This window comes from Bombina bombina, chromosome 6 (assembly GCF_027579735.1).
Source record: "Bombina bombina isolate aBomBom1 chromosome 6, aBomBom1.pri, whole genome shotgun sequence".
NCBI lineage: Eukaryota > Metazoa > Chordata > Amphibia > Anura > Bombinatoridae > Bombina > Bombina bombina.
The window spans coordinates 422,760,971-422,787,659 of NC_069504.1; the positions used below are offsets into that span (position 1 = coordinate 422,760,971).

The following is a 26,689-nucleotide window of genomic DNA, read 5'->3' on the forward strand; positions in this document are numbered from 1 at the left end:
CAGTATATGAGTCTGGTTTTTTTTTTGGGGGGGGGGGGATGAATAAAAGAACAAAGATTTTGCATAACAATTTCCATGACAAAGTGCCTGCATTACATTCTGCATTAGGAAACAAAAGTTAATAATAAAACAATAAAAAATAAATAAAACTACTTTAAAACCATAAAAAACATAATTTATGCTTACCAGATAAATTCCTTTCCTTGCTGGCAGGGAGTCTACGACTTCATTCCTTACTGTTTGGAAATACAACACCTGGCCACCAGGAGGAGGCAAAGACACCCCAGCCAAAGGCTTAAATATCCCTACCACTTCCCCTATCCCTCAGTCATTCTGCCGAGGTACCAAGGAGAATTAGGAGAAAGGGTCATCAGGGTATAAAGATGCCAGAAGAAATAATATAAAGGGTCATCAGGGTATAAAGGTGCCAGAAAAAATAATATAAAAAGGGAGCCGCCCATCAAAAAATAAATTACGGACGGGGTCGTAGACTCTCCCTGCTAGGAAGGAAAGGGATTTATCTGGTGAAGCATAAATTATCCTTCCATAAGGCAGGGAGAGTCCACAACTTCATTCCTTACTGTTGGGAAAACTATACCCAAGCTCCAGAGGACACTGAATAAACGGGAGGGAAGGAAAAAAAGAGGCGGACCCTATTCTGAGGCCACCACAGCCTGCAAAACTTTTCTCCCAAAAGCTGCTTAAGCCGAAGCACACATATCAAACTTGTAAAATTAAGAAAAAGTGTGTAAGGAGGACCAGGTAGGCGCCTTACAAATCTGATCTATTAAAGCTTTGTTCTTAAAAGCCTAGGAGGAAGCCACTGCTCTAGTGGAATGAGCCATTATCCTTTCAGTAGGCTGTTGTCCTGCTGTCTCATAAGCTAAGCGGAGGACACTCCTCAACCAGAAATATAGGGAAGTCGTAGTAGCCTTCTGCCCCTTACACTTCCCCGTATAGATGACAAACAAAGAGGAAGACTCTCTTAGTAGCCTGAAGATAGAACTTCAAGGCACAAACCACAACGAACACCCAGATTGTGAAGCAAGCGTTCCTTTGCTGAAGAAAGATTACGGCACAAGGAAGGAAAAACTATTTCTTGATTAATGTTACGGTCCAAACCCACCTTAGGGAGGAACCCTAATTTAGTACATAAAACCGCCTTATCAGCTTGGAAAACAAGAAAAGGGGAGTCACATTGTAAAGCAGAAATCTCAAACTCTGCGCGCAGAGGCAATAGCCAGCAAAAAAAGAACCTTCCAAGATAATTTAATGTCAACAGTATGCATAGGCTCAAATGGAGCCTGCTGCAAAACACTAAGAACAAGATTTAGGCTCCAAGGCAGAGCCCCAGATCTAAACACAGGTCTGATCCTAGTCAGAGCCTTAACAATAGACTGCACATCCGGAAGCTTAGCCAATCTCTTGTGCAGTAACACCAACAGGGCCGATATCTGTCCCTTCATGGAACTAGCAGATAGACCCTCCAGTCTATCCTGGAGAAAAGATAAAACTCTGGCAACCTTAAATTTATGCCAGGTAAAACCGCGCTCTTCACACCAGTACAAATAAGTCCATAACACTTTACGGTAGATATGATGAGTAATTTGCTTAAGAACTTGAACCAGAGTGTCGATAACACTCTCAGAAAAAAAAAAAAGGATAAGCGTTCAATCATCACGCAGTCAGCCTAAGAGAATCTAGATTTTGCTGAACAAAAGGACTCTGTATCAGCAGATCTCTGCAACATGGTAACCTCTACTGAGGAGATGAGGACATCCCCACCAGATCCGCAAACCACGACCTTCATGGCCACGATGGAGCAATCAGAATCACTTATGCTCGCTCCTGCTTGATGCGAGCCACCACACGAGGGAGAAGCGATAATGGAGGAAAAAGATATACAAGTCTGAACCTCCATGGTACTGATAGGGCATCTATCAATTCCGCCTGAGGATCCCTCGACCTCGACCCGTACCTGGGTACCTTCGTATTGAGGCGGGATGCCATGAGATCTATCTCTTGAGTGCCCCGCTTGCATATCTCTGCAAACACCTCAGGTGGAGAGACCATTCTCCTGGGTGAAAGGATTGCCTGCTGAGGAAGTCCGCTTCCCAGTTGTCCACACCCGGAATGTGAATCGCTGACAGCGTACATCTGTGAGTCTCCGCCCACTTTAGTATCTGAGATACTTCTCTCATCGCCAAGGAACTTCTTGTTCCCCCCTGATGGTTGATGTAGGCAACCGATGTTATATTGTTTTATTGGAATCTGATAAACTGGGACAAACCCAGAAGGTGCCAAGCCTCCAAGGCATTGAAAATTGCCTGGAGTTCCAAAATATTGATCGGAAGGGAAGAGTCCACAGACCTAGTATCTTCTTGTCACCTCAAACGGCTCACCAGCCGGAAAGGCTTGCGTCCGTAGTCACAATCTCCCAGGACGGTCTCAAGAAGCACGTGCCTTGGGACAGATGATCTGGACAGAGCCACCAAGAGAGCGAGTCTCCAGACAGGTTGTCCTGCACAATCTGTTGAGACAGATCTGAATGGTCGCCGTTCCATTGTCTCCGCATGCATAGTTGTAAGGGTCTGAGATGGAATCTGGCAAAAGGAATAATGTCCATACAGGACACCATGAATACAATCACCTCCATACACTGAGTTGCTGAGGGTTTCAAGGAGGCCTGGAGGGCAAGACATGCAGAAGTTAGCTTGCAATGTCTTTGATCTGTCAGGAATATTTTCATGGAAATGGAGTCTATTATTTTCCTCAGGAAGTTCACCCTTGTATTTGGAGTAAGATAATTCTTTTCAATGTTTATCTTCCAACCATGTGATCGAAAAAGATTGAGAAGGGAATGTTTTTCCACTAGACGAAAAGATGGTGTCTTTACCAAGATATCCTCAAGGTAAGGCGCTACTGCAATACTTTGTGTTCTGGCAACAGCTAGAAGAGCCCCCAGAACCTTCAAAAATATCATTGGAGCAGTAGCTAGGCCAAACGGAAGAGCTATGAAGTGGAAGTGCTGGTCCAGAAAGGCAAACCTCAGGAACTGAAAATGTTCCCTGTGTATCTGGATGTGAAGGTATGTATCCTTCAGGTCTATTGTGGTCATAAACTGTCCTTCCTGAACCAGAGGAAGGATTGACCATATTGTCTCCATATTGAAAGATGGAACACTCAGAAACTTGTTTAGGCACTATAGGTCCAGAATTGGACGAAAAATTCCTGCCTTCTTTGGAGCCACGAAAAGGTTTGAATAAAACCCCAAACCTCTTTCTGTTGTAGGTACTGGGACAATTACTCCTAGAGAGGAGAGATGCCGTACGCAACCTAAGAATGCAGCCCTCTTTTCTGATCTTGTAGACAGACTGGAGATAAGGAATCTGCCCCTGGGCAGATGAGACTTGAATCCTATCCTGTATCCTTGAGATACAACCTCCAGGACCAAAGGATTCTGTACATCCTGGAACCAAGCATCTGAAAAAAAGAGACAGTCTGCCCCCTACTCGATCTGATCCCGGATCAGGGGCCACTCCTTCATGCTGATTTGTTCACTGCAGGCTTCTTAGTCTGTTTGGACTTATTCCAGGACTGAGATAGCTTCCAAGTACTTTTGGGCTGCTCGGACTTGAAGGAGGATTGATGTGGTTGTGATTTGTCAGAACAAAAAATAGACAATTGTCGTCCCTTAGGCCTCTTTTTCTTGTCCTGCAGTAGGAAGGCACCTTTCCCTCTGGTAACTGTAGAAATAATGGAGTCCAGCCCTGGACCGAATAAAATCTTCCCCTTGAACGGAAGAGAAAGGAGTCTGGATTTAGAAGTCATATCCGCAGACCAAGACTTCAACCAGAGAGCCACGCGGGCTAGGATCGCAAAGCCAGAAGCCTTTGCATTTATGCGAACAATCTGCATATTCGAGTCACAGATGAAGAAGTTAGCAATTCTCAGAGCCTTAATTCTCTCCTGAATATCCTTGAGGGGAGTCTCCACCTCAATGAGCTTCGACAGAGTGTTGCACCAGTAGGTAGCTGATCCAGCAACCACGGCTACAGCTGCCACTGGTTGAAATAAAAACCCTGTATGTTTAAACATCTTCCTTAGAAAGGTTTCCATTTTCTTATCTATAGGCTCTCTAAAGGAAGAACTATCCTCCAGAGGGATAGTATGCTTAGCCAGCGTAGAAATAGCGCCACCCACCTTAGGGATGGAACCCCACAAGTCTAATTGAGAGTCAGGGACTGGGAATAATTTTTTAAAAGAAGACAAGGGGGGGAAAGAAGTTCCTATTCTTTCCCATTCGTTACTAATAATGTTCAATATCTTAACTGGCCAGGAAAAGTCCTGTCTTCATAAACCCTGTCTAATATAGGAATCTTAGGTTCCTCAGTGAGAATAGCCTCTGGAACCTCTAGCGTAGACAGAATCTCCTTTAATAAATAACGCAGATACTCAATTTTAAATCTAAATGAGGGTTCCTCCGCTGAAGGAAGTTTAGAAACTTAAGTCTCCAACTCAGAAAGTTCACCCTCTGAAGCTTCAGAGGTTAACTTATCCTCGGATAGCTGGGACATAGTAGCTAAATCCGACAAATATTTAGATGACTCTAAGTCAGGAGAACTATGTTTAACCTTTCTCTTGCGTTTGTTAGAGCGAGGTAAGGCACTCAAGGCTGCAGACACCGCAGATTGTAACTGCGCGGTAAAGTCCGCAGGAAAAAAGCCCACTCCAGATGGAGGATTAGATGAGCCACGGGGAACTGCATGGAGTGGGTAGTGTAGAAAGGGTAGTAATCTCTCGGGACCCAGATTTCTGAGAGGTAGACGGCTCATGGCGCTATGAGTATTAGCGGCTTGTCTCCCTTCTTAGACTTAAGAACAGTGCTTAGACAAATGGAACAAAATTGAACAGGCGGGCAAACCATGTCTCCTCACAATATAAACAGGAATTATTAATCAGTACAGAAGGAGCAGAACCTTCTAATATAATATCAGAGTCCTCCATAAGCTAGGATATATTCACAAAAGGACAGACAAAAAGTAAACACTTTATTAAAAAAATGGCACCTACCATCTCCTAGACCCAGATAGCTAACAGAGAAAACGCTCTCCTTAGGATCCATGCTATGGAACAGGCACAGCCTCTCAAGTGTGACAGTCTTGCAGCGACACCTCTGACATGGACTTGAGTGTGTAACAGCAAGCAATGAAACTCGTCAACACTGATTGCCCGGGAGCTGTTAGGCAGCAGTCTGGATGGGTTCGCAGAAAAACTTTCCCTGCATCTCCAGACTCAAACTTTCATCAATACTCTCACTGAGAGGATAACATGATTACTTAAATCTCCTGTCCTTTCTTGAAGAAAACATACCCAATACAGGACTATCCAAATCTTCTGACACTTCTCTGCCACCTCCTATAGTGACGAAAGGCAAAGAATGACTGGGGGATAGGGGAAGTGGGAGGGATATTTAAGCCTTTGGCTAGGGTGTCTTTGCCTCTTCCTGGTGACCAGGTGTTTTATTTCCCAACAGTAAGAAATGAAGTTGTGGATTCTCCTTGCCTTATGGAAGGAAATATCCAACAAAACAACTGGGTACTTCCAGTCCTAGCCATCATGGCATATGCAAAATTACTGGCTCCTACTAAGGCTCTTAAAATTTCTTAATTGTCAAGCAGCATCTATGTACATGGATGGTAAACATGTAAAAGAGAGAGAGAGCAGCCATTAAACAAGTATTCTCTTACATATAATTTCAGCCTCTTATCGGAAGATAGTCAGTGGCAGGGGCCTGAAATGCAACACTGTGTTGCAGGTCTCGGTGGTGTGGAAAAGCCGAGTTTACACTGAGCTGCAACCCCCCCCACCCCAGACAGAGGTTAGACATGCATGAGAGACAAAAAAGTTTAAACCAGCAAATGAAAATGGGAACATTAATAGAGTATGCTTTTAGAACCCTTGAAGAGCTTTTGCAATTTTACCAGCAATTATGAAATACAAGCAGGTCTTCAGCAATCCTTTAGCTTATTTTGTCAACTCCTGCAAAGCATACCTAGAAACCAAGCTGGTGATAAATGCACCCAGAACTCAATATGACCATATAGTATATATTTACTGACACATCTATGGGATCTGGTGGTGCAGTGAAGCTCAACGCTATTTCTTAACACCGATGTGGAGAGGAAGCAAAGAAGTAGATGCATAATTCCTGTGCTACAGGCTGAATTGTTTGCCTTTGATAGCTGGACTGATATGTGGCTTACTCTAGAGGAACATTACTGTGTTAGTTTGATGGGAGGAAACTTTGTAAAAAGGATGGACATCTTTCACTGAAAGTTAATTATGTATATTTTGCAGCACCTCAGCAAACACACACAACTTTGGAGGCTGATTTGCTTTCCAACCTGGATGGAGTCTCAAACATGGCAATAAGAAGAAACAAGCTGTGTATTTCTATAAATCTCCTGCCTAGCCTGTTGAATTAGAGACAAGATGTTGGGTAATCCTATAGCTTTACCTCCATTGTGAGGACTCTGGTAAAAGCTCAAATTGGTATGCTCCTCAGATCATCAATAATATCGCTTTTGTATTTACCATTAAGTTTGAATGACTTTTTCTCCAGTAAGTGCCTTCTTTTGAAATACTTGTTTTGGACATTTGTGACACATCAGTTAGCCTTAAATGCCAAAATGAGATACAAGACAGTATATCCACCACTTTTTTAAGCCATACAGCACTTAAGTATCCAAAGCCGGCTGAGATATATTCCCCCCCCCCTCTGATATTTGATTTTTCAACCCTAATCTCATATACTTTCTCTAAAAAATGATATTTTTTAAATTCTATTGTTCCCAAAAGTATGATAACTCTGCTTTATTAGTAAAACAAATTAGCTGGTTACTGCCTATCCATTGATTCTGATGTCTCTGTAACAACATACTAAACAGTAATAATGTAGATCTGAATGAGGCTTTTATATATATATATATATATATATATATATATATATATATATATATATATATATATATAATATTTACTATATCTAAGAGGGTTACCAGTTTATTCTTTAATTCCACTCAAACTGTAATGTGTATTTCAGCAGATTTTTTTGCTTTTTGGCCATGTTTCCACGTCCATATATGGAAATATACAGCCCTTGTTGTAATGCCCTTTCATTTATATTTCTTTAGGTCAAAAAGTGGCCTGTTTTGCTATAAGATATGATATTTCCTCAAGTATTATTCTCAGCTTTGAGCCAAGGGTCACACGATTGGCCCCTCATTGAGGTGGAAGAAAACAATATAGTACAGAAACTTAAAGGGACACTCAGGTCAAATACATTTTTCATGATTCAGATACAGCATGTAATTTTAAACAACTTTCCAATTTACTTCCATTAAAAAAAATGTACACAGTCTTTTATATTTACACTTTTTGAGTCACCAGCTCCTACTGAGCATGTGCAAGAATTCTCAGACTATACGTATATGCATTTGTGATTGGCTAATTGCTATCACATGGTACAGGGGGAGTGGAAATATACATAACTTTGAAAAAAATCGACTACTCATTTGATATTTAGAGTAAATGCTATTGTATTGTCTTGTTATCTTGCATTTGTTGATTATGCAAATCTACTGTGTTTACTGGTCCTTTAAGAATAGGATATAAAAAAATTGAGGTTTTGAATATTGTATGCTAGAGTGACTATCGCTTGTAGCTACTTTATGATTAGTCTGTTACTAACAGCAATTGTATTGTTGGGTTACTGATGTCTGTAATGTCACATTTATGTCTTTGTAATTACTACAACCTCAATAATAAAAAATATGCTTAGAACTAAGCACAAGTAAATTATCCAGCGTACAAACAGATTAAATTTATTATTAACCACAAATTTCATCTAATTTAAGTCTAAACTTTAAGAAACTACACTATCACAACAAGCAGCTACTTATGCTATAACTATAACAAGCACCAACTTACCTTGATATAATTCCAGAAATATTTTTCGGGTTTAATCTGCAAAACACATCAAAAGGGAGCGTGAAATATAGTAATCATCTCCCAGCAGATACATTAAATATATTGTGCAAACTAGAATAAGTTGGTAAACAAAACACCAAGTTATACAATGTTCATTAGGCTCAAGTGGTTTGCATTCATTCCATATTTCTTATCTGTGTTACTAATGGGTACAGAATATGCATCTTTGTGTGTGCAAAGATAAGCACGTACAAATAAATGAGACACAATTGCTTCTAAATTACGTTTAAAACCCATACTCCCGCTTGCCATCACAAAACCATACAGGACAGGTTTGAAAGGAAAAGTAGGATTATACACAGAGCAGGAGCGAGCTGCACTGTGTATAATGGCGCGGTCGGGCCGGGCTGTGACTATACAGCTGGCCCGATGCGCTGTGTAAAACAAACAGACCCGCTCAGAAGATCACAGAGAGCGGGTCTGTAAAACAGCCGTTTTTTTAAAAAAATTAAAAGGGAATATTAGGTTTTACAAAGTTTGGCTAATATAATGTTATATAATTCTGCACTATGTGCAGAATTATATAACATTATTTTTTAGGTTTACTATCCCTTTAAGGATTATGTTTCAACCTACATATTAACTACATGAACATTAGCACCTATTTGGTGTTTAATCATCTGCCTACAATATCCCAGTGCAAGTGTACATATAAAAATGAACACGGCTTTGAAGGCTAAGGGTGGCCACAACAAATATTGATTTGATTTAGATTTTTCTTCTGTTCACTTACTTTGCATTTTGTTAATTAATTACAATAAACTATTAACTTTGAATGCATTCTTACTTTGCAGCATTTTACATAGCTGCTTAAAACGTTTGAACATTACTGTATTTTTTTTAAATTGTATTAGTTATTAAAAAAAAAAGTGTAAAGTTTTAGGGCTCTATTTACAAAGAGATGAATTGCAGGTGATTTGTTATATTTCATTAAAGGGACAGTCTACACCAGAATTTGTATTGTTTAAAAAGATAGATAATCCCTTTATTCCCCAGTTTTATATAACCAACACAGCTATATTAATATACTTTTTACCTCTGTGAGTACCTTGTGTCTAAGCCTCTGCAGACTGCCCCCTTAATCTCAGTGCTTTTGACAGACATGCAGTTTAACCAATCAGTGCAGACTCCTAAATAACTCCACGGGAGTGAGCACAATGTTATCTATATGACACACATGAACGAGTACTGTCTAACTTTGAAAAAATTTCAAATTGCTCTGAGCTAAGAGGCGGTTTTCAATGGTTTAGAAATCAGTTTGAGCCTAGCTAGGTTTAGCTTTTGAAAAATACCACCAAGGGAAAAAAAGCAAATTTAATGATAAAAGTCGATTGAAAAGTTGTTTAAAATGTCATGCCCTATTTGAATAATGAAAGCTTAATTTTGAGTAGACTGTCCCTTTAACTATCCATTATAAAGGGCCAAACAGTGAGAAGCTTGTTAATGCTGCATACAATTCACCTGTATCTCTCCTAATTTAGGTGAATTGTAAACATCATTAAAGGGACACTTAACCCAAATTTTTTTCTATCGTGATTCAGATAGAGCATGCACTTTTAAGCACCTTTTTAATGTACTCCTATTATCAATTTATTTTCATTCTCTTGGTATTTTTATTTGAAATGCGAGAATGTAAGTTTAGATGTCGGCCCATTTTTGGTGAACACACTATGTTGTTCTTGCTGATTGGTGGGCAAATTCACCTACCAATAAACAAGTGCTTTTCATGGTTCTGAACCAAAAAAATGCTTAGATGCCTTCTTTTTCAAATAAAGAAAGCAAGAGAATGAAAAAAATTGATAATAGGAGTTAATTAGAAATTGCATGCTCTATCTGAATCACGAAAGAAAACATTTGGTTTCAGTGTCCCTTTAACTATGCAATGTGCAGGGCTAACTCAGCTCTTCTTGCAGGAGATACTATACTGAGTTTGACCCTTTATAATGCATAGTTAATGGCAGGAATTGAAATGTTTCAATCACCTACCATTCTCCTCTTAATAAATAGACCCCTTAGTGTCCATAATGCAAGTTGCTATCTTGGTTTTCTTGTTTGCTGAGGCCAATTAGGGAAAGTTATAAGTGGGTCTCTAGAGAATGTAAGCAATGATTATGTGGCATATAGAGAATTATGTCACCACTTCCATTTTTAGCCAGAATTGGAAGGTGAACAAGTATCATTATTAAATTACAGGAAAAGAGCATGAAATAAATAATGGAAGTACAGGGCAATGTTATTTTACTACGCAATATTAAACATTTAGTTTTAAAATCTCAAGTGTCCAATGTCTCTTTAATACAATTCATGAGCACAGAGTTGATATTTAATCTGTAGTAAAATGTAGATTATCTAAACTAGTCAATATATATATATATATATATATATATTATGGTGAGTAATATGCTTCACAATACATAAGGCAAAGTAAATATAATTAATTTTGCAGCACAATTACACACAATCAATCAAGGAGATTTAATTTTCTTAAAATAGGGGATTCTGGGTGAAGATACGCACATTAGGATCTTCCTCCTGTACAATGTTGTAAAATACAGCTTTAAAAGTACAGCACTGACTGAACCAACCATGTGGAGTGCTAATTAGTGCTTTTAGCTAGAGCGTTAATTGCCTTAGAAGAAAACTTTTTGTGCATGTCGGGTTACACTGGTATTACTAGTTGAAAGTAAAAAGTTATCGCTCTTGCGCTAACCAAACACTTGCAAAAAGCCAAACTTACAATATCGCATGCTGGATAACCTATTTCCCCATAAAAGTCAATGGAGAAAAAACACCCAACTTGCATGCAACCCCGATCACATATTCTCAAGTGCACTAGTCCAATATGAAAATATGAATATTTCACATTCCAATGTTCTTCACATAGCAGAATATGTTAAATGTATTCATAAATACAGATATATATATACTGTATATATATATATATATATATATATATATCTATCTGATGGTGCTTTGGTACAATATATATCTATTCATATAAATATATATATATATACTGTATATGATTATATATAGGTATAGAAATATACAGATATGCTCTATATAGGAATATATATTTACAAATACGATGTGCACAGCAAATACATATATACACATATAAACACATAAATAAATATGTACACATATAAAGATATTTATATATACATACTAGGGATGGGCGAATGTTTCGATACATTCGTTCGAATTTTGAATGTTTATATAACATTCTATTTTCAAATTTTTCAATAATCTTTCGAATAATAGAATGTTTAGCAATGTATTTTATATCACATTCAATTTCCTCTCTGTAATATGTGAGATTCGAATGTAACATTCAAAATAGTATTTCTAGTCTACAACTGTGTTTTATAAATGTAATATTCGAATTGGAATGCTACATTCGAATTCGAATGTCACATTCTAATTCGAAAATAGTATTTCTAGTCTAATACTGTGTTTTATAAATGTAATATTTGAATTCGAAGGCTACATTCGAATTTTAATGTCACATTCAAATTTGAAATAGTATTTTTAGTCTAATACTGTTTTATAAATGTAATATTCAAATTCAAATGTCACATTCAAATTCGAATTTAGTATTCAAATTCGAAATAGTATTTCTAGTCTACAACTGTGTTTTATAAATGTCACATTCGAAAACTGTAAATAACATTCAATAATAGAATTTTTATGAATATTCATTCTTATTAACATTCGATTATGTAAATCAAATTTCTACAATAACATTTGTTCTAACATTCGAATTTGAATATAAACAGATTCACCCATCCCTAATACATACATATTCATCTTTAGAAATGTATAAGTACGTATCTCATGTCGCGCCGCTCTAGCAGTTGCTAGGGACGCTGTGCCTGCTGTCTGCTCATTGCCTAGAGGGGAGTCGGCTCCTCTCTGCGTGCGGCGGTGACGTCATCGCCGCACGCTTCCTCCAGAAGCTGGTCTGGATCTCCTGTGGCGCGAATACTGCGCCTATGTAAGTAACTTCAGTCCTACCTATCACTGCCCAAGTATAGGTGTTACTTGCTGTTCTCCTGGGTGTTATTGATTTGTATGTTGGACTGTAATTTTGTTGCTGACCCCTGCTTGTCTGACCACATTGCCTCTTTAACTCTTAACTGCTGGATTGATACTTCTGCTGAACTCTGTTTGTCTGACCACTCTGCCTCTTTAACCTTTAACTGCTGGATTGATACTGCTGCTGAACTCTGTTTGTCTGACCACTCTGCCTCTTTAACCTTTAACTGCTGGATTGATAATGCTGCTGAACTCTGCCTGTCTGACCACTCTACCTGTTAACCCCTATCTGCCCTGGATTGCCTTAGTTTTGCCAAACCCTGCCTGTCTGGCCATCCTAGTGGTTTGTCTCTGGTTTCCTGCCTGTTGCTGCCAAGGACTGTCCTGCCTGTGGTGAGTGCCATTTATCTCATCTTGCAAACCTACTCTGCTCTGGGATATTCCTTATCATTCTGGCCGAGTTTGGTCTGATAGAGGAGTATCCCACGAGCATTACATGTCAATGTTAAAGCCCTTTGCCTAACTTTTTATTTTATTTTTATTTTTTATCTTTGAGCCCTTATAACTTTTTTGTGCAATATTTTTTAGAAATAATTTTTATTTTGTGACACTTTTTTGTTTCACGAAACAGTTAACCAGAGCTCTGAGGATGCTCTAACCCATTGAGCATTAACTTGAATTGCACTCAAGCGGTCCCGTTTACTTTCAACTTGAAATACCAGTGCAATTTAACCTGCGCACAAACTAATGTGAAAACCCGATATCACTTAAAGGGACACTGAACCCCAATTTTTTCTTTTGTGATTCAGATAGAGCATGAAATTTTAAGCAACTTTCTAATTTACTCCTATTATCAAATTTTCTTCATTCTCTTGGTATCTTTATTTGAAATGCAAGAATGTAAGTTAAGATGCCGGCCCATTTGTGGTGAACAACCTAGGTTGTCCTTGCTGATTGGTGGATACATTCATCCACCAAATCAAAAACTCCTGTCCAGAGTGCTGAACCAAGAAAAAAGCTTAGATGCCTTCTTTTTCATATAAAGATAGAAAGAGAACGAAGAAAAATAGATTATATGAGTAAATTAGAAAGTTGCTTAAAATTGCATGCTCTATCTGAATCATGAAATAATTTTTTTGGGTTCAGAGTCCCTTTAAGAGCAAATATATCGTAATCTGGCCCTATGTTATGTATTCTATCTAAAAGGGACACTGAACCCACATTAACTTTCTAATTTACTCCTATTATCTAATTTTCTTTTTTCTCTTGGTATCTTTATTTGAAATGCGAGAATGTAAGTTTAGATGCCGGCCCATTTTTGGTGAACAACCTGGGTTGTCTTCGCTGATTGGTGGATAAATTCATCCACCAATAAAAAAGTGCTGTCCATAGTACTGAACCAAAAAAAAAACCTTAGATGCCTTCTTTTTCAAATAAAGATAGCAAGACAACGAAGAAAAATTGATAATAGGAGTAAATTAGAAAGTTGCTTAGAATTGCATGCTCTATCTGAATCACGAAAGAAAAAATGTGGGTTCAGTGTCCCTTTAATGTAGAAAGTTAAGAAGCTACATTGAAAGATTATAAAGCAATTGACTCATGGAAATGCAGCTTCTTGCAACCGAGCTACAATACATTAGCAAAGATCCTAGCCAAGATGATGGATTTATTTTGCCAATTATTATGGCCCATAAGTCTATTTTAGGCTCAAGGTTAAAATGATGAAGTTGTTTAGCACTTATAATTAGTGATGCACCGAAATGGAAATTCGGGACCGAAACCGAAAATTCAGGATGCACTTAGAAAAAAAAACGAAACCGAAAATGTATTTTTTTCCCCAAATTATTTTAAAATATATTTATTTTTTAGTTTTTTTGCATAATTAGACTATTTTATGAATGAATCTGAATTGAAAACCTGCAAGCCAATAAAATAAAATAACCACACTTTTATTGAAAGTAACACACTAAAATTGGACAAAAATATCTTAAAGCAATAATATGCTACACAATATTTTTATCAAAAAAAAAAACAGGCAAAAAACGATAATGCCATTTTCGGCAAAAATGTTTCTGCGACCAAATTTCGGTGCATCCCTACTTAAAACAATATTAAATATCAATATACTGTATTATCCTGTATTTAGTTCTGTGTAACAGGATCAGATTTAAAGGGACAGTCTAGTACAGGGGTGTCAAACTCATTTGCGTCGCGGGCCATTTTCCATACAAGTACAACTCATGTGGGCCGCACACTACTACATATCTTGTCATTACTAAACAAAGCAGTGGCATTTGCTATAACTGTATACACTTCAAAAGATTGTGTTCTGTAACTCCTAATTAACTTACTCTAGCTTGATAAAAAGCACTCTAATGCTTTTAAGAAGGTGACGCACACACACACTATCGGGTTGCTCTCCCACAGAGTCTGTGCTATTTTTTCTATAGCAGCCCTGTTCCGGGCACACTCACAGTTTAGCATACGCATGTGCATAGTATAACATTTCTTCTGCATTATAAATGGTGGATCACAGTGCTGTCGGCATAGGACCAACTGTTTAAATAGTGATAGACATATACCTGTTGTATATAATATAAAATAAATACATATAAAATATATATTTATTAAATATAAAGTATGGGATTTTAGTTAAAGAGAAAATTATGGAAAGGAATAGACAAAAATGATGCGTGAAATTAGTGCTGCCATAGTAAAGAACACCTATATAAATGTGTCAAATAAATCATTATGAACTTATATGTGTTTGTATTTGCCTTTTTCTTTTTAATAACAATATTACTCGTTAAAGACTGAGGGGTTTTAACGTATGCGTATCCCTAACAGTAAGTGCACTCGCTCTTTAAGTAATAAGCATATTATAATTATTATTTTTCATGGAGGTGGTGTGGGCCACACAAAATTAGGTTAAGGGCCGCATGAGGCCCGCGGGCCACCAGTTTGACACCCCGGGTCTAGTATAAATTAAACTTTCATTATTCAGATAGGACTTTTAATTTTAATCAACTTTCCAATTTACTTTTATCATCAAATTTGCTTTTTTCTCTAGTCTTTTTTATACCACGTATCCACTTAAAGTATAGTCCTAGAAAACTATTATTATTATATGAGAAACTTTAAGTCAAGAAATGAACTCTAACAGCAGCTCTAGGACAGCTCTAGGCTAGCATCAAATTGGAAATATGCTACACAATAATTTTACCGAAAATTATAGGCAAAAAAACGAAAACCAAAATAGCCAAAAATGCCATTTTCGGCTGAAACGTTTCTGCGGCCGAAATTTCGATGCATCCCTACTTATAATTTTTAGCTTATACTGAGGAACCAGTTTTAACAGTACACATTTCACTCCAATAGACCTGATAATCAATGTGTTGATAACTAACTGCCTTCTACTCTGTCAAGTAAGTCAGTGTAAAGGTCCAGACAGAACATAAGAAAAACAATTATATATGCATTGTACAGAAGTTACTTAGAGAAAATATTTATATATACACACACTTAGTAGACTTATGCCACAATCATACCAACCAGTGTTATGGGGCTTACAAACCTATTATGCAATAACAATGGGCCAGATTACGAGTGGAGCGCAAACGTTTGCGTGTGAGTGATAAGGGGTTTATCGGGGGTTTGCACTCGTCGGGCTTACCACTCGTATTAACAGTTGAACGTAAACGTGATCTACACGACTTCAGTGCTCTGTTTTGCAAAACTAAAAGGTTGCATAAAACACGTAAAAATACATTACAGTTACACTCATAATAACACTATCTAATAAACATAATAATAAAAAAAAAGATTGCACACAAAAGTTATAGAGGCTCAAAGAGGCCCTCTCTCTCTCTCTCTCTCTCTCTCTCTCTCTCTCTCTATATATATATATATATATATATATATATATATATATATATATATATACACACATACAAAAAACAACATATGAAGAAATATTTATTTTTAAATAAACAGAACATATTCTTCTATGCGCTGAACATTGGAATGTAAAAAATATATATTTTCATATCGGGTTAGCGCACATGACAATATGCGATCGAGTTTGCGCAAGAGTTTGGTGTTTTTTTCCACTTCTTTTCCTCTACTGATCCTCTGAGCATTAACTTATTGTTGTATTGTCCATTTTTTTGACATGTTAAAATGGTTGACCACGTAATGTTTGTTAGTATATTCTAACTGGCAGTTCTAATTGTCGTCTGACATCGCTATGGTTTAGGCTTACTTGTCATGTAAACACTGACACCGCATTGCACGTGTGATATTGTAAATATTTGTCACGGAAGTGGCGTCACGATGTTAGAGTTCCGGTGCAACCGGAAGTGACGCAATTTCCGGCATAAGTATAAGTAAACACGTATAGTGAAGCACTGCACACACTATGCGTCATATAAGAAATATAAGGAACGAGGTACATTGTAAATTGTGCTTTAACATACAATGTAGAACTAGGTTTATTAATGGTGAGTTGTTTTAATACATGGGGCCACTGGAGACACTAGTGATACCCTTTTTGTTTACAATTGTTGTACGTATAAAGATTATTATAACCCGGAAGTGGATGTTGTAAACTTCCAGGGTCACATTAACCTAAACTGGAAATGATGTCAGTTTGGCGCCTTTTTTGACAGGAAGGAGGAGGTACCTGTTTGTGTTTAACTCTATTTAAGCACGGTTTGTGTGTGTTATTTGTGTTCTGAAGAAGGGGAGTTTTGTTCTCCGAAACGTCAATAAATTTGACTAATTGCTTTGAAGAAAAGCTGATTTACCTCTGACTTTGTTGAAGCTTGCTATATATATATATATATATATATATACACATAAACATATATATATACACACACACATACAAAAAACATTATATGAAGAAATATTTATTTTTGAATAAACAGAACATATTCTTCTATGTGCAGAACATTGGAATGTAAAATATATATTTTCATGTCGGGTTAGCGCACATGAGAATATGCGATCGGGTTTGTGTAAAAGTGGGGTGTTTTTTTCCACTTTTTTTCCTCTATTGACTTCTATCAGGGAATATGTGAACGTGAACGCAATATTCTAAGTTCAGCTTTTTGCACTCGTCGGGTTAGCGCAAAAGTAAAAACTGTTTTCTTTCAACTCATAATACGAGTTGCGCAAAAAGCTTACTCCTAGCGCAATTAACGCTTTAGCAGGAACGTTAATTAGCGCTCCACTTGTAATCTGGCCCAATATGATTTAGCATGAACGTTCTTACTGCTGAACCCCTACTCAGTTGTGGAACCAAGGATGCTGCTTCTTCCCACTCGGCATACAACTACTGTCCCCCACAACTACACCACCCATACTCACCATTACTCTCCAGTCGAAGAACAGTAGTTCCATTCTGACTATACATCTGTTCTTTATTTCTCAGAATTTAACTATAATTAATTAACCAGGGTAAAATTGCTTACAGCATTAACAGAGGTGTCTTTCCACATCCCTCAGCCATCCCCATTAAGTCTTAAGACCGTTTAGTCTTTTATGTTATTTTTAATTTAGCTAGCCACAAACAGCTAAAAATCCTTGTTCATTTAAGTAGACCTTCTTCTGAAACCTTACACTAGAAATGATGGTTTATATTATTAAACCTATGTTCTAACTATTGAATTCTGATACTGATAGAAAATTGGCTGTAATTTTTAAATCATATACCTGGGGATACTGTCATATCCAAAAGTCATTTTTCTGGTTTATCTACTTTTATTAATTGGATGATTGAAACAAAAAGCCTTTGTATGTTTTTTTCACAGCTTAAATTCTTACACGGCTGTTTATTTATAATGCTAAACAGTTAGTTGACTAATAACAAAAAGGGGCCTGATTCTCTAAGCCAAAATACCCTATTTTCAGTGTAATTTATCTTAAAGGGACAGTCTACACCATCATTTTTATTGTTTTAAAAGATAGATAATCCCTTTATTACCCATTCCCCAGTTTTGCATAACCAACACAGTTATATTTATATACTTTTTACCTCTGTGATTATCTTGTACAGGGATAGGCAAGGTGTCCGTGACTAGCCCTTGCAGTGTCCGCCACAGTATATCTTAGTATATCTTTTTTTTTTTTTTAATAGGAGTAAATAGGAGTAAAAAAAAATGTAGTGTGAATAAAGTTAGTGGCTTGTCAAGAGACTGCTAGCGATATTGGGTGATATGAAATGAAAAAAGCCTGAGTGAAATACTGGATGTGTATCTGCATCTGCATAATAACACCCAGCTCTATACAAAAACACAGTAGTGACACTGGCACATGCGTTTAGTCAGACAAGGGCTGGTTATAGGGTTAGTGGTATCTGCATCAGTATAATGACACCCAGCACTATATGACGACACAGTAGTGACACTGGTACATGGGTATAGCTAGAGGAGGGCTGGTTATAGGATCAGTGGTATCTGCATCAGTATAATAACACCCAGCACTATATAAAGACACAGAAGTGACACTGGCACATGGATATAGCCAGAGGAGGGCTGGTTATAGGATCAGTGGTATCTGCATCAGTATAATAACACCCAGCACTATATAATGACACAGTAGGGACACTGGTACATGGGTATAGCTAGAGGAGGGCTGGTTATAGGATCAGTGGTATCTACATCAGTATAATAACACTCAGCACTATATAATGACACAGTAGTGACACTGGCACATGGGTATAGCTAGAGGAGGGCTGGTTATAGGATCAGTGGTATCTACATCAGTATAATAACACTCAGCACTATATAATGACACAGTAGGGACACTGGCACATGGGTATAGCCAGAGGAGGGCTGGTTTAAAGGATCAGTGGTATCTACATCAGTATAATAACACTCAGCACTATATAATGACACAGTAGGGACACTGGCACATGGGTATAGCCAGAGGAGGGCTGGTTATAGGATCAGTGGTATCTACATCAGTATAATAACACTCAGCACTATATAATGACACAGTAGGGACACTGGCACATGGGTATAGCTAGAGGAGGGCTGGCTATAGGATCAGTGGTATCTACATCAGTATAATAACACTCAGCACTATATAATGACACAGTAGGGACACTGGCACATGGGTATAGCTAGAGGAGGGCTGGTTATAGGATCAGTGGTATCTACATCAGTATAATAACACTCAGCACTATATAATGACACAGTAGGGACACTGGCACATGGGTATAGCCAGAGGAGGGCTGGTTTAAAGGATCAGTGGTATCTACATCAGTATAATAACACTCAGCACTATATAATTACACAGTAGGGACACTGGCACATGGGTATAGCTAGAGGAGGGCTGGTTATAGGATCAGTGGTATCTACATCAGTATAATAACACTCAGCACTATATAATGACACAGTAGTGACACTGGTACATGGGTATAGCCAGAGGACTGGTTATAGGATAAGTGGTATCTGCATCAGTATAATAACACCCAGCACTATATAATGACAGAGTAGTGACACTGGCACATGGGTATAGCCAGAGGAGGGCTGGTTATAGGATCAGTGGTATCTGCATCAGTATAATAAAACCCAGCACTATATAATGACACAGTAGTGACACTGGCACATGGGTATAGCCAGAGGAGGGCTGGTTATAGGATCAGTGATATCTGCATCAGTATAATAACACCAAGCACTATAAAATAATGTTTTTAATTTCAAATGTACCTTGGTGTCCTTCACTAAGGTCTGTACTTTGGAAAATGACCGCCACAGTCTTTGTCTATCACTGATCTTGTATCTAAGCCTCTGCAAACTGCCCCTTTATTTCAGTTCTTTTGACAGATTTGCAGTTTAGCCAATCAGTGCTGGCTCCCAGGTAACTTCACGTGCATGAGCACAGTGTTATCTATATGAAACACATAAACTAACACCCTCTAGTGGTTAAAAACTGTTAAAATGCATTCTGAAAAGAGGTGGCCTTCAAGGTCTAAGAAATTAGCAACCTCCTAGGTTAAGCTTTCAACTAAGAATACCAAAAGAACAAAGCAAAATTGGTGATAAAAGTAAATTGGCAAAGTGTTTAAAATTACATGCCCTATCTGAATCATGAAAGTTTATTTTGGACTAGACTGTCCCTTTAATGTCTCACATACATATTTTTCTAACTGTTAAGTCAGTGCACTGAATATTTTGAAATAAATTAACCAGCTTACATTTGGTGATAAAACAGTGAGACCATCAGGTGTAACATATGTACATAAAACAATGAGAAATGTGAGATAACTTCAGAAACTCAACTATTCTGACCTTTTTCCCCCCAAGGAAACTAAATTACCATTTGGTTAAAATTTAAACTTTGTTTTTTGAAATTATGTACCTTAAATCAACATGGTACCAAAAATATTTCTTCCATGATTCAGAAAGAGCATATAGTTTTAAACATCTTTCCAATTTACTTCTATTATACAATTTGCTTCATTCTTTTACTGCCCTTTGTTGAAGGAGCAACAATTCACTACTGGGAGCTAGCCAATGGGCATATATGTGCAGCCACCAATCAGCAGCTAGTAGTGCTTTGTAGCTCTTGAGCCTGCCTAGGTATGCTTTTATACAAATTAGATGATAGAAGAAAATTGGAAAGTTGATTCGATTGCATCCTCTATCTAAATTATAAAAGCTTAAGTTTGACTTTACTGTCCCTTTTAATATATTTTTTATTGTGAAGATTAAATATGAAGTTCTTGGGCTACTTTTAAATAGGTTTTTTTATTGAGCACTATACTGTGATTCACGTGTTTACCTTCTGTTGCAGAAATGTAACTTAGCGAGATATATAGCTATATATCTATCAAGGTAAAATTTGCCTTCACATAATTCTTAAAAGGATCTTGTAGTACTAAAAGATTAGAGAATCTTGCCTGAGGTGGTTTTTTAATCATAACAAGATAGCTTACGTAATTGACGTTACACAGGGCAGGGACTTAAAGTGATGGTAAACTTCATTGTTTATAGCAACAATATTTGTAATCATAAAGTAAAAGATGGCCACTTTCATTCATGAAATGCATTGTAAACCCTTATTTTTTTAAAATAATTACCCTTTCATGTTTTTAATATTGCGTGGTTCCAGCGCTCATAACAGATACACTATTTTTGTCTTCACTGACTATTCAGGCTATAGCCAATTGTATAGAGCCCCATTTGGCGTTCAGTAAGTTAATAATAAGGCCCCTGGTTTTGTTTGTGCATGCGTTATTATTAACTTGCTGGACGCCAAAGGTAGCGCAATACGATTGGCTACAGCCTGAATCATCAGTGAAGACAGAAATAGAGTATCCATTACAGGCGGAGGAATTAAGTGTTTACAATGCATTTCATAAATGAAAGTGCCCATCTTTTACTTTATGATTACAAATATTGTTACTATATTATATAAAATTGTTGTTGTAAATATGCCCTATGCACCTGCATTTAAACACTGCTAAAAACAACGCTCCCAGGTCTTACACAGTACAATTGGAAGTAGCACTTTTGTCAGGGTTGTTATATATGTGTGTGAAATGCATTCTAAGACTAAATTACAGTGGCTTTGCTTTCTTAGCTCAAACACAAACCTTACTGGGGAGTCACAAAGGTTCTAATAAGAAAAGCCATCATGTGATGCCACAGCAAGGTGAGACAGACCACTTGAGAAGTGAGCTATGCAGCTGCATTAATACAGAGCACAATCTCTGACACCCATATGGTCATTCCAATTTATCTTTATAAAACCAGATAATGTAATAGCCAAAAGGGATACAAGGAATTATGTTACCTTTAATCTTTGGTAATCCTATCTGCTCTCACATCAGACTTATCATGGGACACAGAAAATACTGATGACTTGCAAAGGGGAGCACAGAATACATAGGATTTAAACATAAACATTAACATTGTTTTTAAACGAACACTGCAAGTGAACTACAGTACTTTTATCAATTACATATTAACAGAAATAAATAAGCAAATTAAAAATAAAAGCAAAAGCCCCTTTGATCCAAATAAAAACGGACAGTAAACACCTTGAGGTTGTGATAAAACATGTCCACTTCTATGGAGTATATAACATTGCATTACACGTTAATTATTTATTTTGCCCCCTATTCATGTAATTTGACTCTGTAAATTGTGGGTTTTCTAATTCTCACAACTGGATATCAACCACAAAAAAACAAGGTGTTTATTTTGTTTTAAAAATGTTTAGACCTGGCTGATAAGTTATTTTATAGCAAGAGTTGTTTAGGGTCCCTTTAAAGGGGCACTGGACTATGATGGGTAATGCATTTTTCTAACATGCAGTGCAAGGAGCAGAAAAACATTAGGAGACCAGTAGAGTAGAAGGTTTTTGAGCCTAATCTACAACAAAATATATAACATAAATAAACTACAAATTTCCAACAACCTTCACACTTACTGGACATGTGCATGATGAAAGCACGTGCATGGCGCTTATGTGCATGATGAAAGCACGTGCATGGCGCTTATGTGCATGATGAAAGCACGTGCATGGAGCTTATGTTTGTTTTCACTAAGTGTTTGACAAATTCCTTGAGTGCTGGGTGAAATAATTTATTGCATATTATTATGTTCCTTTAAATATGGAACACTTCACAGATTCCGGAATGAATGCAAACGTGGGAATATAAAGAATGACCACCACCCAAGAATGGAAAAACCTGTCATTATATCTTTATTTAGTGACCTGTATTATTAAATGGCATTCAATAAAGCATTAACCCTTCAATGAAATGCGCCTCGTCAACTTTATTCATGCTCCAGAAATGTATCTTACCTTATTCCCTTAAGGTGTGAAACACAGAAGAGGCCACGTAACTTGAACAGTATACGACTGCAAAACACCATAGCGTGCCAAAACTTCACACCAGTTATGAAATCCAAAAATGTTCTTTAATGATTTAGATAGAGCATGTGATTTTAAATAACTTTCTGATTTACTTCCATTATCAAATCTTCTTTGTTGAAAAGCAGTGACATAAGCTCAGGAACGTGAACGTGTCTGGAGAACTATATAGCAGCAGTTTTGCAAGAATGTTATCTATTTCCAAGAGCACTAGATGGGCAGCACTATTTCCTGATATGTTGTGCTCCAAACACCTACCTAGGTATCTCTTTAACAAAGAATACCATGAGAGACAAGCAAATTTGTCAAAGTAAATTGGAAACTTTTTAAAAATTATATGCTCTAATTCACAAAAGAACATTTTTGGGTGTGATATCCCTTTGACACAGACAATTTTGTAAAAAAACAAAAAAACAACAACTTGATGCAATGCCAAAACATTTAAACTGAACAATGTTTTCTAATAATTTTATTTTAAAGATTATGTTATTTTTAGCACTAATAAATAATATAACAAAATCCCAAAGGAAATATGAGTACAAATCAAATTTTGTTCAAATATGCAGTCATGTGGTAAGTGAGAGAAAACAGTTTTTCAATAAACCTTTTGGTAGTAGACCAAAAAATACATCACATATTGCAACCAATCAGCTGTCTCTAAATCACTTGAGCAACAATATATAATTAACATTAAGAACACACATTGACTACAGTGACAATGCATACACATTGTTGTCAAAATATAATGGCAGTGCATCATCTAAGCTACAGGGTAAAGCCAGTGTCATTTTTGATAATGTCCCTGATTGATGTGACAAACTACTGAATCCCCACCACAAACACCAATTTCACCTTTTCTTCAATTTTGTAGAAAATGTTGCAATGTCAGGAAACAGTACTCTGAAAGAAGCAAAAGGTACGGATAAAAAATCAGTTGTGGCTCCTGCATGTAAAAGCGTTAAGTGACTTGCTGGTACACGTAAACACATGTGACTTGCTAGTACACATAAACACATGTGACTTGCTAGTACACATAAACACATGTGACTTGCTAGTACAAGTAAACGCACATGTGACTTGCTAGTACACATAAACGCAATTGTGACTTGCTAGTACACGTAAAAGCATATGTGACTTGCTGGTACATGTAAAAGCATATGTGACTTGCTGGTACACGTAAATGCACATGTGACTTGCTGGTACACGTAAAACCATATGTGACTTGCTGGTACATGTAAAAGCATATGTGACTTGCTGGTACACGTAAATGCACATGTGACTTGCTGGTACACGTAAAACCATATATGACTTGCTGGTACATGTAAAAGCATATGTGACTTGCTGGTACACGTAAAAGCATATATGACTTGCTGGTACACGTAAAAGCATATATGACTTGCTGGTACACGTAAAAGCATATATGACTTGCTGGTACACGTAAAAGCATATATGACTTGCTGGTACACGTAAAAGCATATGTGACTTGCTGGTACACGTAAATGCACATGTGACTTGCTGGTTCACGTAAAACCATATATGACTTGCTGGTACATGTAAAAGCATATGTGACTTGCTGGTACACGTAAAAGCATATATGACTTGCTGGTACACGTAAAAGCATATATGACTTGCTGGTACACGTAAAAGCATATATGACTTGCTGGTACACGTAAAAGCATATGTGACTTGCTGGTACACGTAAAAGCATATGTGACTTGCTGGTCCACGTAAAAGCATATGTGACTTGCTGGTACACGTAAAAGCATATATGACTTGCTGGTACACATAAAAGCATATATGACTTGCTGGTACATGTAAAAGCATATGTGACTTGCTTTTACACGTAAAAGCATATGTGACTTGCTGGTACACGTAAAAGCATATGTGACTTGCTGGTACACGTAAAAGCATATGTGACTTGCTGGTACACGTAAAAGTATATGTGACTTGCTAGTACATGCAAACGCATATGTGACTTGCTGGTACACGTAAAACCATATGTGACTTGCTGGTACACGTAAAAGCATATTTGACTTGCTGGTACACGTAAACCATTAGTGACTTGCTGGTACACGTAAAAGCATATGTGACTTGCTGGTACACGTAAAAGCATATATGACTTGCTGGTACATGTAAAAGCATATGTGACTTGCTGGTACACGTAAAACCATATATGACTTGCTGGTACACGTAAAACCATATATGACTTGCTGGTACACGTAAAACCATATATGACTTGCTGGTACACGTAAAAGCATATGTGACTTGCTGGTACACGTAAAAGCATATGTGACTTGCTGGTACACGTAAAAGCATATGTGACTTGCTGGTACACGTAAAACCATATGTGACTTGCTGGTATACGTAAAAGTATATGTGACTTGCTAGTACATGTAAACGCATATGTGACTTGCTGGTACACGTAAAACCATATGTGACTTGCTGGTACACGTAAAAGCATATGTGACTTGCTAGCACACGTAAACACATATGTGACTTGCTGGTACACGTAAAAGCATATGTGACTTGCTGGTACACGTAAAAGCATATCGGCTAGATTTAGAGTTCTGCGGCCAAAGGGGTGCGTTAGCTAAGCGTGCTTTTTTCCCCCCGCACCTTTTAAATACCGCTGGTATTTAGAGTTCACAGAATGGCTGCGTTAGGCTCCAAAAAGGGAGCGTAGAGCATAATTTACCGCCACTGCAACTCTCAATACCAGCGGTGCTTACGGATGCGGCCAGCTTGAAAAACGTGCTCGTGCACTATTCCCCCATAGGAAACAATGGGGCCGTTTGAGCTGGAAAAAAACCTAACACCTGCAAAAAACAGCGTTCAGCTCCTAACGCAGCCCCATTGTTTCCTATGGGGAAACACTTCTTAAGTCTGCACCTAACACCCTAACATGAACCCCGAGTCTAAACACCCCTAACTTTACACTTATTAACCCCTAATGTGCCGCCCCCGCTATCGCTGACCCCTGCATTACACTTTTAACTCCTAATCTGCCGCTCCGTACACCGCCGCAACCTACATTATACCTATGTACCCCTAATCTGCTGCCCCTAACATCGCCGACCCCTATATTATATTTATTAACCCCTAATCTGCCGCCCCCAACGTCGCCGCCACCTACCTAAAATTATTAACCCCTAATCTGCCGACTGGACCTCACCGCTACTATAATAAAGTTATTAACCCCTAATCCACCTCACTCCCGCCTCAAAAACCCTATAATAAATAGTATTAACCCCTAATCTGCCCTCCCTAACATCGCCGACACCTAACTTCAAGTATTAACCCCTAATCTGCCAACCGGACCTCGCCGCTACTCTAATAAATGTATTAACCCCTAAAGCTAAGTCTAACTGATCGGAACAGCCAATAGAATGCAAGCTCAATCTGATTGGCTGATTGGATCAGCCAATCGGATTAAACTTGAATCTGATCGGCTGATTCCATCAGCCAATCAGAATTTTCCTACCTTAATTCCGATTGGCTGATAGAATCCTATCAGCCAATCGGAATTCGAGGGACGCCATCTTGGATGACGTCCCTTAAAGGAACCGTCATTCGTCGGGAAGTCGTCGGCCAGGATGGATGTTCCGCATCAGCGGGATGAAGATGGAGCCGGAAGAAAGAAGATTGAAGATGCCGCTTGATAGAAGACTTCAGCCGGATGATGGACCTCTTCAGCCCCCGCTTGGATCAA

The 26,689-nt window shown here is 37.7% G+C and overlaps 1 protein-coding gene across 2 annotated transcripts in view; it reads right to left on the minus strand.

The window, feature by feature from the left end:
* The window catches only part of ARHGAP26 (Rho GTPase activating protein 26), a 1,495,203-nt gene that overhangs the window by 129,691 nt on the left and 1,338,823 nt on the right, over window positions 1-26,689 (minus strand). Inside the window, exon 21 of one of the 2 annotated variants that reach the window (XM_053717160.1) lies at window positions 7,993-8,028. The exons of the other annotated variant lie outside the window; for it this stretch is intronic. Within the exon in view, the coding sequence (XP_053573135.1) occupies window positions 7,993-8,028 (36 nt within the window). The remainder of the gene's footprint in view (window positions 1-7,992; window positions 8,029-26,689) is intronic. 2 annotated transcript variants of the gene reach the window in all.